The 13,966-nt window shown below is 29.1% G+C and overlaps 3 protein-coding genes across 4 annotated transcripts in view; 2 read left to right on the top strand and 1 right to left on the bottom strand.

The window, feature by feature from the left end:
• LOC112691349 (longitudinals lacking protein-like) overlaps window positions 1-6,899 on the top strand; it is a 432,448-nt gene extending 425,549 nt beyond the window's left edge. Inside the window, exon 5 of one of the 2 annotated variants that reach the window (XM_025565550.1) lies at window positions 6,578-6,899. In XM_025565550.1, coding sequence (XP_025421335.1) covers window positions 6,578-6,828 — 251 coding nt within the window. In that variant the 3' untranslated portion in view covers window positions 6,829-6,899. Of the gene's footprint in view, window positions 1-2,867; window positions 3,332-6,577 lie in introns of those variants that run through there. The other variant, XM_025565540.1, reaches the window with a different exon arrangement.
• On the bottom strand, window positions 6,897-9,120 carry LOC112691352 (probable NADH dehydrogenase [ubiquinone] flavoprotein 2, mitochondrial). Its single transcript, XM_025565585.1, has 6 exons — window positions 8,975-9,120; window positions 8,832-8,891; window positions 7,844-7,906; window positions 7,372-7,767; window positions 7,173-7,249; window positions 6,897-7,109 (listed from the first exon to the last, which is right to left on the bottom strand). Exons 1-6 carry the CDS (start codon window positions 9,005-9,007, stop codon window positions 7,016-7,018), a joined length of 723 nt encoding a protein of 240 aa, XP_025421370.1. The 5' UTR covers window positions 9,008-9,120; the 3' UTR covers window positions 6,897-7,015.
• Window positions 9,121-9,344: 224 nt separating this feature from the next.
• LOC112691347 (exocyst complex component 7) lies at window positions 9,345-13,265 on the top strand. Its single transcript, XM_025565525.1, has 14 exons — window positions 9,345-9,371; window positions 9,660-9,825; window positions 9,889-10,085; window positions 10,152-10,269; window positions 10,333-10,580; window positions 10,649-10,716; window positions 10,774-10,871; window positions 10,946-11,130; window positions 11,227-11,406; window positions 11,485-11,722; window positions 11,794-12,010; window positions 12,074-12,176; window positions 12,398-12,531; window positions 12,813-13,265. The coding sequence occupies exons 1-14, from the start codon at window positions 9,345-9,347 to the stop codon at window positions 12,913-12,915; spliced, it is 2,082 nt and encodes a 693-aa protein (XP_025421310.1). The 3' UTR covers window positions 12,916-13,265.
• The last annotated feature ends 701 nt before the right edge of the window (window positions 13,266-13,966 follow it).

Raw genomic sequence — 13,966 nt, 5'->3', positions numbered from 1 at the left:
ATTCCACGCGGTGTATATGTTGATATATTGGTACACGAGTCTTCTGTCGGTTGTTACGAAATTTCCGAGTCGCTTCCTACCTATAATCGAAGTACCGACCTACGAGAATACATAATTTTATAATAATAAATCTCGACTGGGTGTCATATGATAATATAATGGCTTTATGGATACTACCCGTAGTATGCCTAGTTTAGTGCAAATCTCGAGGTCAGTTGTCCGTTGTGCGATGAAGAAAAAATCAGAGAATTATTCGACGAACACAAATTAAGAAGTGTACTTTTAAGATATGACAACGAATACACAATACACTCCTTTTTTGTTTTATTTTACTACCAAAACCCGGAATTGGTTGCACTAGCATACCGGAGTTCATATGAGCCGGAGCTGTGAACTTCGTCTTTTTCTATCTGCTTCTTTCAATACTTTTTCCATACTACAGACGTAAATAACTACGCTATACTCGACTGCATTTATTAACCAGGTGGATTCCGTGCGGCCTAATAATTCTATGCGTTCATTCGTGAAAAACAATGTTTGTACTTGCACTAATCGCCGCCGTGTTTGTTTCAGGGAACACGCCGGTCATTTGGATCGTCAAATGCCCGTACTGTCGACTGGTAATCGATTCGGAACTGGAAGACCATTTGGGTTCTTGTAGCGTGTTCACCGCACTCAAAATGTATCTGCAGCGAAGGAGATTGCGATTGGACCAGTAAAATAATCAGCCACCGCCGCCGTGTGCTTATTAAAACATACGCGTCTTATACCAATACCATACTGTACACAACATTACTACACGTTTTGTCGAGTTTGAGACGCATTTCGTATTAGCGTTTACTTTAAAATAATATACCTCGACTACGGCGTCAAGGATAACATAACATGCTTACCAAAGTGTATATTTTGTAAATGTTTCGAAAATGATTCTTGGACGTAGTTTTTACTGTACATTATAATAGTTCATTATTATAGTACATACAATCCAGGGTAAAAATATCTGTTCCCCCACCCGGGAATTTTCCACTTTGTCCGATTTGTACGTGGAAGATATGAAGTAGGTAGCAATGTGCCCTACACGAAACTACCAATCTTGTACGAGCGTCTTCATCCTAGACGACGACCACTGTGACCATATTATGCTAGTATGTCTTGTGCGTGTTATATTATTGTTGTAACTGTAAGGTCGGACACTTCAACATTTGTGGATGTTCCTATTTTTACATAGTACACACCCTCTGTATCAGTGACGAACGCAGGAAGTGGGTTCCGGGTTAGGTTACATTTTTCTCAGGAGAAATGCTTAACAATATATTTTTAATTTAAATTAATCAGCTTCTTATACGGAACGTTTTTTCATTTCGATATATGCGTGAAATCTTGCGTACGCTACTGCGTACACACTAGTCTTTAGATTTCTATAATTATTATTTTACTTGATGTTGACTATAAATATAATTATTATGTCTTATATGTATTATTGTTATTTTCGTGGTACACTTGTCGTATTTTCCTCTCGCAGGACTTCCTTCTTCCACCGCTGTAGGTATCGTAATTTGTTTAGATCTTTTCTCGAGCTCAAACCATTGTCGCAGATACTCTGGCGGTGAGGGGAGGGAGGGTAACTAGCCGACATGTTGCCTGTGATCTGTATAACAGCGTTCTCGTGTATTTCTATTGCATATTTATACTTATCGTTTGCGTTTTTTCTTTGCGTTATTTTTCAGTCAAGAGTTGGATTTGCAAATCATGTGGTAAATGGTACAAGCATAAAGATTCTTTACGCCGACACACCAGAGACGAATGCGGCAAAATGCCTCGACACCAATGTCAAATTTGCCACTCGTATTTTTTTCACAAACATAGTTTGCGCAGCCACTCGATTACCAAACACAAATTGTTAATCTGAAGTACTAAACATATCTTTCCGTATGCCGTCTGTTCGTACATGTTTTACCGTCTTGAATATATAATATTTCATTAATAATTATTATTGTTATTTATTGTACCGATTGTTTTGCGTTATACGCTCGTCTGCAATAACTGTATACATATAATGTGTATATACATTAGTTTTTCGACGAAATAAAATACACGTGTTCCTTATATATTTAACACACCCCTTTATTAAATATTTATATGTTCAGTGGCGTACATACGGGAGGTTTCCGGGTTCAACCCCCCCCCAAGGCCAAAAAAAAAAATTGTTTTATTATTGATGACGTGTAATATATTCGTAGTTTCATTATTACGCTTTGAACTTAAAATATAAAACCATACAAATATTATGATAATTAAATAATTATATTGATAGGTGTTTGAAAAGTTTTGTTAACTACTCTGTTTTTATATTCCAATAGCTATTAATTTACTGTAATGTAAAAGTAAACTGTAAATTGGTAAAAAAGTTGTATAAAATAATATCTATTTATAGCAGTTATTTATCTTATTTATCTGTGCAACGAAAAAAAAAAAGATAACGATTATTTTTGTTAACCCCCCCCTCCCAGAGCAAGATTGAATGTACGCCATTGTATATGTTATATCGTTATTTAATTTTCAATTACCGTAGAGTTTCTCCACGAACGCAATAACATACAACATTATTACCTACGTTATTACAATTGAGACACCTATATCAATGCATACGCATATCGAAACTATACGCGTATTATTATTTTGTACTATTTACACGTGTACTTGTGTTGCTTTTGTTTCCGTCAACTGTGTGTCGATTTGTATTATTATCATTACGAAAATAGTTAGCGTGCATGTGCGTATCTGTACACATACACATATTTACTGGTACCTAACTGGTGGTGCCCGGTGCTAATCTACGTATTTTTTGTTTTCCCACTCCCGAGCAGGAAACCAAAACGACGGCAGCGGTGGTGGACACGTGTTGCTGTCGTCCACTAGAGCTTACCTGCAGCAGCAGCAACAGGTGCCCGTCAACCATCATTATCATCACTCTTCACCGTCGTCGTACGCGTGCGCCCGTTGCGGCAATTCGTACGCCCGACTTCACAGTCTGAGCCGACACGTCCGATTTGAATGCGGCGTGGATCCGAAGTTCGAATGTCCCATATGCCACAAGAAGTCCAAGCACAAACACAACCTACTGTTGCACATGAAGACCCATCTCAAATGATCATCGTCCGTCCGGATAATTTGTCTGCGTACACGTACACATACCACACCCTTAGCGGCTTATATCCAGTAGCCCGGGGTATGTGAACACCGAATTGACTATAACTTCATACATCGTGTGAGAGGATTGCGTACAAGACAGTTTAATCTATTCAGCGGGTGAGAGAGAAGGGCACATCCTAGTTGGGTCCCAGATAATATTTATTATTAAGATAAACAACTAATTGAGTCCGATTATAAAAACGATTACATACTAAATCGGTCCGACCATTCCGATAATAAAATCTGTAACTTACAAGTATTGGTACACTTGATAATGTTAAAAAAAATTAATAGATTTGAATTTGTAAAAGTTCTATGGTTTAGATTTTTACCGTTTTTTCATTTTTTTAATCAGTTATTTTATCTATTTACCATAAACCAGTGTTCTAATTTTCAATTCATAACTATACACAATTGTATACCAAGTATTAGAAAGTTTTTAAAAAAAAATCATACCTGTATTCTAATATATAGATAGACAACCCTAAATCTATAAAAATGAGAAGGAAAATGTTTTTTTTTTTTATGGACCCAATTCGAGTAGTACTGGTAAAATCTTGGGACTCAACTAGTAAACGCCGAGAGAGAGAATCACGAAGTCATGCGAAAAATTAATATATTCTATCTGATGGACGGTGGTCAGGTCGAGCAATGCAATATATATTGTTTATGCCCGAATTATGTAAAACATAAGTCTAGTCAAATAACATGATTACATCTACTATTAATAAATAATAATGCTGAGAGTCACTTGTGATGTCTGTAGCAGTATTAAATTTTTTTTTCCATAAAAGTCCAACATTTTGTGATATTTATAATTATTTTTATGATTATTAAAATACGGTTTTACATAAAATATTATATCAATTTATTTTTATACTCCTAAAAATGACAGCGTTAATTATAAGGTATAGTTTAAATGTATCTATAGGCAGTACTTGAATTGGAGAGGCCCCTGTATTCCTACAATTTTATTTTTAATGTTTTTTATTTTATTTTTTTCACTAATAGAACATGATTTCATGGTTGGGTTCTTATTTTTTTACTAATTTGAGTATTGTCTTCAGATACGTAACAGAATAGACTTATCCATTCTGTGCTAATTATTACTATAATGTATATTAGTTGGTAGTAAGTACCTATACGCGTTGTAATGTGGTGAAAAATAAATTTAATTTCACATTCTTTATCCGTAAAAAAATTTGTTTATAACTACGGGTATTAACGGGTATTTACGGGTAATTTTTAAATTATGTTAACCTCAAATTATTCCAGTCGGGAAAATTAGGAAGTGCTGTATTAAGATGAGCTGCCGAACCATACGCCACTACGGCAATTACTACTTAACACTCATTATAATACTATATGTACCTATATAAACTCATTGCTCATCGAAAACCATTTCATCGTTGTAAGTTACGTGAAAATCAGCCAATAATTGAAGCGAATTATTTCGAAGTCTGTTGTGGTGTTCTTAGACAGTTGACTCGGATCGCTATGTAAGCAAGACAAATAATTTTTCAATACTTCAACTATGGATAAATACATAAATGTGGTTGAAATACAATTTTAACTGAAGCCGGTCAGACAATTAGGCGGTACAGATCGTCGATCTACGTATGACCAAATAATGGTCATGTTTAGATATTTTAAACGAGCGGTTATTCTCTTGATCTGATAATGATTGGTTTCCCCGCGATCGTTTGAAGATTTGACGGATCTTAATATGTAATATAATATAACGGATTTAACGTAATGAGTTAACTATTTAATGGGCGGGTGTATCGAAAATCTAATTTTTTTATACTGAACCTACAGCAGTGAATAGTCTAAACAAGAAAATAACAACAAAAATGGAAAAATTATCATCATAAATGTTAAATGACGTCCACAATTCAAGTACAATATAATTAAGTCTGTTATATCTAACAATTCGCAAGCATAGGTATGCAGGGTATACAACTGCATGCCTTAAACAAATACTTGTTTCTAAAAACACCAAAAATAAATATAAAGCATGACATATTTGGTCTTTAAATTTATATTATATGATTTTGTATTACACTATGACTATTATTAAATTTTTATATTCAGTCTCGGACGTTTATTTTTATTTTGCAACACAAATTATATACTTATATAATAACGATTTAATATATTAACTAAATTTAGAGGTACTATCTTTCAAGAGAGATAAAATAGCTTAATGCTTTTAAATAAAGAGCAAGAAATGGCTATAAATTTAAATCCAAAAGACATTAATGATGATATCAAAAACTCAACTGAAAGCAGAAGTTCAAATTTATTTTTTTATTGAAGTATATGGCTATGTTTTAATTTATTTACATTATTTAAACCATTTGAAGTATTATATGTCTATTTTTTTTTTTTTTGTTAGTAATTTATTTTAAATTTCAATTATGTAGACAATTATAACAAAAAATAAATAACTGTTCTGTCACTTTGTTTAAGAAAAAAATTGAATTATTAAATAAAATAGTTATTTACACATTTGTGTACATTTTTACCAGAATTTTGTAAGCTTAAAATATTTTTTAGTGAAGGGACATGCTTTTGCATATCCTAAAAAAGAGGCCTGTGCACACCTAGTCACAGATATAAGTAATTGTTAAAAATTAATTTATTAACTGTGAGTAAATAAAATAGCATCTTAAAAGTCATAATTTTTTTTATTCAAATACATTTTAAATTAAAATTATTTAAATGTATGTATTTTAAGACCCATTTGTTATCAATAGCAATATCCTTATATCTCATATATATATTTTAAATTAATAAAAAGTTTGAGGTGACTGAAGAAATTAATTTGCTAATATCTGATTCATATGTTTCATATAAATTTTTACCAACTGTATAATAAAATTAACTAATGTATAACAATACATTAACATTAACTTAAAATGTTAATATTTACATTATTTTTTATAATAGTCAACTTTTAAGTATGTAGGTAGATAATATATAAGTAGTTTAACAATTATATATACCAAATTTAGTATAGTATACATATTAGATTTATTATCTACGATTTACATTTTAAATTATTTTCAGATAATAATCAATTGTAACTTATCTTGACAAAAGCTTTTAATTCTTAAAAATAGCCTCAAAATATATATTTAATTAAAAGCACAAAATTTGCTATCCAGATTTTATTCATTCACAAATTTTATGTTTGGCTTTTGAGGTATACTAAAGAATTATCTCAATTACCACAATCAATTTAATGAAATCATGTAAAAATAAAAATTCTACTATATTGTTAGAACATGCTGAACTGCTGCTGTAAAATTATTATACTGCTTTCAACACACTATTTATCAGGATATAATAACTAATAAGAATTATTATTGCAATTGTCTAGGCGGATCAGATGACTTGGATGAAAAATTGTTTATGAAGCTCAGACTAGACGAAAAACATACGTGTCCTGATTGTCTGGACACTTTTGATACTCGAATGGTTCTTGTACAACACAGAAAGCAAGTGTGTGGTCTAGATCTGATGTATGAATGTAATAAATGTTACCGCAGATTCAAACACAACCACAATCTAAAGGCACATAGCGCAATGTGTTCAAAACAAAAAATAATAATATCGGAAAAGCCAACATGACACAAAAGCTCTTATAAATTATATAATATTATCTTATTTATTTATTTATTTTATAAATTTTTCAGATATAATGGTATTTTTATTTTATTTCTTAGTTTAAAACATTTAATCAATGGGCACTAATGTTCAATCAAGTGTAGTAATATGGTTTTTAAAAACAATTTAAATGCTACATTCAAGTTTTGGTTTATAAATCTGGTCGTACTTGGAATCCAGGACCATACGGTTCTTCTTTCAATGACGTTAAGCCATCAAGAGGTTCTGATGCATACCGAGTTGTTCTATAAAAAATTTGAACATACAAATAATATTTTTAAAAGAATTACACAGATATTGAAATTTACCTGGGTCCTGGAGTAGGAATTTTATCGTTCTTTAGATCATCAATGATAGATTCAACATCTTTAACATTCAAATCTTCCTATAAGTATACATGAATATTTTAAAATATAAATATGTTTCTAATCAAATGTAATATTAAGATAACCATGTTATAATTGCAATTAACATAAAAAATTAAATATTCTAATCAAATTTACTTACATAGTAATCATCGTTGACCTGCATCATTGGAGCATTGACACATGCGCCTAAACACTCTACTTCAGATAAAGTCCATAAGCCATCCTTACTAGTTTCTCCTACACCAATGTTAAGTTTCCTCTTAAGGCACGACATAACATCATCTGAGCCTCGTAACCAGCATGGAGTTGTTGTGCATACTTGAACGTGATACTTGCCAGTTGGTTTTCGCATAAACATTGTGTAAAAAGTAGCGACCTCGTAAACTCTCATTTTAGGTAAATCTAAAATATCAGCAACTTTATGCATAGCAGAGATGGGTAACCAGCCATGTTGTCTTTGAGCTAAATCTAATAGTGGTATCATGGCAGCCCGTTTGTGACCATCTGGGTATATCGCTAATATAGCATCAATTCTCTATAACACAAAATACAGTATATTAAATTATGTATATAAATAATTAACTACACAAAACAAAGAAGGAAAATATTACTTTTTTGTTTTCATCAGTGAATTCAAATTTGATATCAAGATTATTTTCCTTAGTATCCCTATGCTGAAAATATATAAAAATAATTTTAGAAATAAAAGATCAGCAATAATACAATATTAATAATAATTAGTACAGGCCAACAATATTGATAGTTAGATATGATATTGGCAATCAGTATTATTACTCTCAAATAACTTCCAAAAAGAATGTAAGGTCTACACATGCCAACAAAACCAAGATAGTCTCATGATGTAATTTTAGTTATCAATACCTACATGTGAAGTAAGTTAAATATTTATCTAAAACATTTTATGTTTATTACTCTAAAATAAAACTAATATATATAAAAAAAAACTCGAATATTAACTTTAGTACATAAAAATTACTACATTTTACTTGATCTGGTATGACAACGGAATAAAAATATATACTCATTACTGAAATAAATTTATATTGTAAGAAATATAAATTTATAAAATTTAACAAGAAAAAAAATTGGTACTTTAATTTGTTTTAAATGTTTGACAAAATTACCATTTATTATTAAAAAATAAATAAATGTTTTGAATTAATTAATAATATTAATTAAGAATACCTACAAAATATTTACTATCATGAATATTTATCAATTCTGACAGAAGCAACGAATTGTTTGTTTTTTTGTTACTGTAATATTAAAATATATGTTGTTCAGCCATCACTATAAATTATGTTTTTACAGCAATGAACGTAAACTAACTAAAAATTAAGTACATCATTCTTTTAGAATTTACATTTCTTGAAAATTATGAGATTGCTTCTGTAATTTATAACTACAGTCCAACCAGCAATTGGTTCTAAGGCAATACGTTTTAACATCGAGCCATGTAAATTAATTAAAAATTACACCCAGTAAAGGATATTAGAAGACAGTAGATTAATTATAAGATACGATCAAAGACATACTTATTACGAATTAGTTTATCGCAAACAAGCATTAAATACTCACATTGAACATTGTATCATGTCTGACGACAGTTGAAGTCTGCAAAGTTCTTGAATTTGATAACTATAAATGAAAAACGAAAAATGTAAAAATATGCGTGAGCGATGTGCATAGGAGGTATACAAAAATATAAATGCAGCACTTACCAGGCATTTTGCAATTTTGTTTAAGGACAACATTTTAGAAGACCGCCGAACAAAACGTCCAATTACTTAAAATGAAATTTTTCCTGAACGATTCAGCCGATTAAGGTAAAACTTGAAGAGCACAGCCACTATTCACTACCATGTACTTATCACAGAAGCGTTTATTTTTTTCTCTTTATCAGCTGTTTATTTTACTTGATAAAATATCAATTGATTACTGTTATCGAAGGAAAAAAAAAACATTAGAATTCTAATGTTCTTAATTACTTTTTTACTACCTAAGTAAATTAATCGAACATTTATACTTTGTTTACGTTGAAAATGTTTAAATTATAATTTTGTTTTAATATTTTTAGCATCATACTGAATCATGGATTCCAGTGGAAACTTAGAAAAGGTATCAAGTGAAAATATTAAATTATCAAAATGATTTAATTTAAGTTTGATTTTATGCTACTGCTCACTACTATATTTAGTGCTAATTTATATTATCCCTTATGATTATCTAAAAACTAAAATAAGTCATTTAAATACTACAAGAAGCTTGAATAAAAAAACTACTACTTTTGTAGTTGACAATATTTTTTATGTTAACATGGAAATATACAATTCAATTACTTACTCATTTATACATTTTCTATACCACTAAATTCTTGTTATCATTTAAATATTGATATATTCATAGGAACGACAAAATTTAGATTCACTTAAAGAACAAGTAGAACGTAGTAGTCAACTATCCGAGAAAATGGTCGATATTCTTACATCATTTGAAAGCAGGCTTGGCAGGCTTCAACAAACCATACTACCAATTTATAATGAAATGGAAAATTTACAACTTAAAAAAACAAGTATAATTAGGGTCAGAATTATTTTATTTCCTTGTGTATTAAGAATATTTATTTTTATTATAGATATTGAAAAAACTCTATTTGAATTGGATAGAGTAATAATGTTTCATGATGTTTGCCCAAGAGTTGAATCTATTATTTTGGGAAGACCAAATGGACCTGATGGGTTGAACGAGTTTTTAGATGCTATGGAAAGATTGCATGAAGCACAAAACTATTTTGAAAAAAATAATCCTCAAAGTGTTGAATTAGAAAATGTGGTATGTTGAAACTAATGGTTAATTTTTTTTTTTTTATTAAATTTGTTATTTATTAATTTATTTTAGTCATCATTGTTCAAGACTGGAGGAGATAGTATTCAAAGAGAGTTTAAAGAAATCCTTTTAAAACATAGCAGACATGTTCAACCTGCTATTTTACTTGATATTGTCACAAATGATGATGGTAAAGATTTAATTTGTAACTTATTTTGTTCAAAATAATTTCTTATTGTTTTTGTTTTCTTAGAATTAGTAACTGATGAATCATCATCTATTAGTTCTATAAGTCATTTTCCTGAAACTGTTTCTTCAGACCTTATTCGTTTAGCTGATTGGTTAATTAGCCAATCTCGTGATGAATACATGAATATGTACGCTAGAGTACGAGCTAATACACTTATGAAGTCAATGACTACATTAAAAGAATACCAGAAAACTGGAAGTGCTGGGAGCACTTGTATGGCTGCAGGACAAACTATGAGCTCGCCTTCAGTAGTATGTCTAAATCATGTATTTTATTATATAACAATAAATAGATGTAAATATTTTTCTTTTAATTCCAGAAATCTAAATTTCCTCATAAATCTGAGGTAACCGTTACAAGAAAAGCTTCAAAACGTATACAACATGTGTAAGTTTATTATAATGTTATAACTGTAATATTATATTGATTTTAAATTTTTTTCAGGTTTGAAAAAAAAGCCAATCGTATGCTAATGAAAGCATCCCAAACATTAGGCCAGTCAACCGGTTTGAATTTAGGAAACAGAAGACCTACACTTATTGGTAACTATTGATTATTGTTGATTTTTTTAAAAAGTAGATGAATAAAAAATACTCTAAATACTTCATTGATGTAGAAAATCGTGAAGATGTTGTTGATGAACAAGAAATGGAAAATTATCTCATATCAGTAATTGCTCTGCAAAAGCTTATGCAAGCAGAACTATCACTGATGGTTGGCATTATACCAATCAAGCATCACCATCAAGTATTTCAAATTATCATTCAAGAGAGCCTCTCTAATATTGTTCATGAAGGAGAGGTATTGATACATTTTTTAAGTTTCCTATTTAAGTATAGAAATCACCATTGTCTTATTACAAATAATCATTTACAAATTAATATTTTTAAATTGCAGAACATAGCAGCTAGAGCAAAAAGGTGTATACACAGAAAAGAATTTGCCAATTTATTTGTTATGTTTCCTATTTTAAAACATTTGACTGCTATGAAATCTGATTTTGAACGTACAATGGAAGGCTGTGATGCTACCATTAGAGGTCAATACTCAACAATTCTCAATATACTTCATTCCACAGTTAGTTGACCACCCTCTCACCATTCTAATTACCTTTATTTTATTTAAAGACTATTCAATATCAATTTATTAAATTAGGGTGTAAGAACACTAGATGAAATAGTTGAGAGTGTCAGGACTGACAATTCAATGGGATTACCTAGAGATGGTACTGTTTTTCAATTAACTAGTGATGTGCTAGTATTGATGGAACAACTACTCGACTATATGGACAGTGTAGGCCCTCTTCTAGCTCAAGTACCTTTGTATAACAATATGATTGCACATCATATCACTCCACCAGAAAAATACAAATATCTCTTAGGACTTTATATTAGTAAGAAATTATAAGATAGGCGGACAAATCATTCTTAGTTCCTTTAAGGTAACACTAACATATTTTTACAGAAAAAGTATTATCTCAATTGAATCTGATGCTTGTAAATCGAAGCGATTCTTACAGTGAACCAGGTGTTAAATATCTCTTTCGATTAAACAACTGTCATTATGTAATAAAATCGCTACAAAGATCTGCTTTGTTGGACATAGTTTCTTTGACTGAACAAGAATGTGAAAATACTTATCATGAGATGATCGCATCACACAAAAAATCTTATCAACAATGGTAATAGTATTTTTATTGTTATAACTTTTATTGTTGAAATTTAATTTTTAATTTTTATTTCAGTTGGAATAGAATACTAGGATTCATAGCCAATTTGGATGATGTTCAAGTTATTAATGGTAAACTGAAGGATAAGGATCGTAACATAATTAAAGAAAGATTTTCTGTAAGTTAATTTTATATACGTGAAAAATTATTTTTTGATTAATATATTACTTATTCAACTTGTGTACATTTAATTTTAACTAGGAGAAAAAATAGTGTTTATAAAATATAACTATTTTATTTTGTATATAATTATTATGTTAATGAATTTTATAAGACTGCAATGTTGAAAAACAAGTTTTTGAATTTATTATCTATATTATACTGTTATAATTCATTTAGGGTTTTAACAAAGAAATTGAAGAAATATTAAAGCTTCAAAGAGGTTACACAATACCAGATATTGAATTGCGCGAAGGATTGAAGCGTGACAACAAGGAATTTATTTTACCCAAATACAGTGCTTTCTATGACAAGTAATACATTATTACTCATTTCTAAATAATTTGACCATTTTTTAATTATTAATTATGACCATTAATGTCTTAATGATAATGATAATTTTTATTTGTGTTTATCTATGTATAAAATGATAACTAAGCAATTAAATTTCACTATTTTTCCTTCATAATCTCTCCAAGCAATCTTTTTCTTTTCAATGAACTTAAAATAATATGTTGAATGGATTAATCAAATGAAATAGTTAAAATGCAAACATTTTTTTTCCTGAATTATATTAATATATTGTGATTTTTAGATTTTCCCAGTCGTCGTTCACCAAGAACCCTGAAAAATATGTTAAGTATACACCAGCTCAAGTGTCAGCTATGCTTGATCGGTTCTTTGATGTTGCTGCTTGAAATTTGTATTTTCTAGTTATATTTTATAAACCTATTTTTATTATTTTTAATCATTCTCTACTACTAATATTATTAATTATTTATATATTTCCATTAGAAATTATATTGTACAGCATTGCGTAATAAGTATCAACCATGTATTTATTCAAACATCTTGAACAATTTTACTTTTAAGGTGTAATCATTTTATAGCAGACTGATCAAATTATCAAAATGCTCTCGTTTACAGTGATAATCTTAGCATAAATATATAATATTATGTTTGTTTATTTTTTTCAACCAATGTTATTGAAAGTTATGTATTTATCCCTGTTCAATTGTTATTTAAATTAAAACATATATTTTATAAATTTTATTTTTTATTTTTTTTATACATAAAAGTTCTTTATTATTATTTTCAGTCAATGTGTTCATAAAAGCCAAACAGTGAACATAAAAAAAAACAACTTTAAAATATGTGAAAAAGAAAATATTAGATTTGCATCTAAAACTAAAATGCACAGGTAATCTTTGTAAAGCTAATTTTTAGTTTAATATTTGATCACAGCTTTCAAAATTGACTATAATTTGTGTTATATTTTTTAAACTACTTAAATTAAATCCAGGTACTTCCAGATATTATTTATTAGGATGCTTATACGTAAACAAAATATTTATTCGGTTATTTTATTGGCAGATATTAATAAAATACAAAACAATCATCATTAATTGTTAATAATTAATAAATTCATTAATAATTAAATTTACTACTAAAAGTAATTAAGACTAGAATCTGTTTATTGACTAACAAAAAACTTATATAAAATGAAATAATTCTCAGTAGAATTTAGGCACAGTATATAAAATGTACTCAACAACAAATAAAATAGTCAAAATAGATGTTAAATTGGTTTATTCAAATTTTTTAACAACTGAAATAAAAATAAAGCATAAAATATGGTATACAATGATTTAATATGTTTTGTATCACATAATAATGTTGATATATAAATATATACTTTTATATTTGTTCAAAACTGAACATTTTTTCATCTGAAAATAACTGTAATTA

This window comes from Sipha flava, unplaced genomic scaffold (assembly GCF_003268045.1).
Source record: "Sipha flava isolate LNK unplaced genomic scaffold, YSA_version1 607_pilon_pilon, whole genome shotgun sequence".
NCBI lineage: Eukaryota > Metazoa > Arthropoda > Insecta > Hemiptera > Aphididae > Sipha > Sipha flava.
The sequence above is the reverse complement of the archived record's forward strand: the minus strand, read 5'-3'. Positions and strand labels throughout refer to the sequence as shown.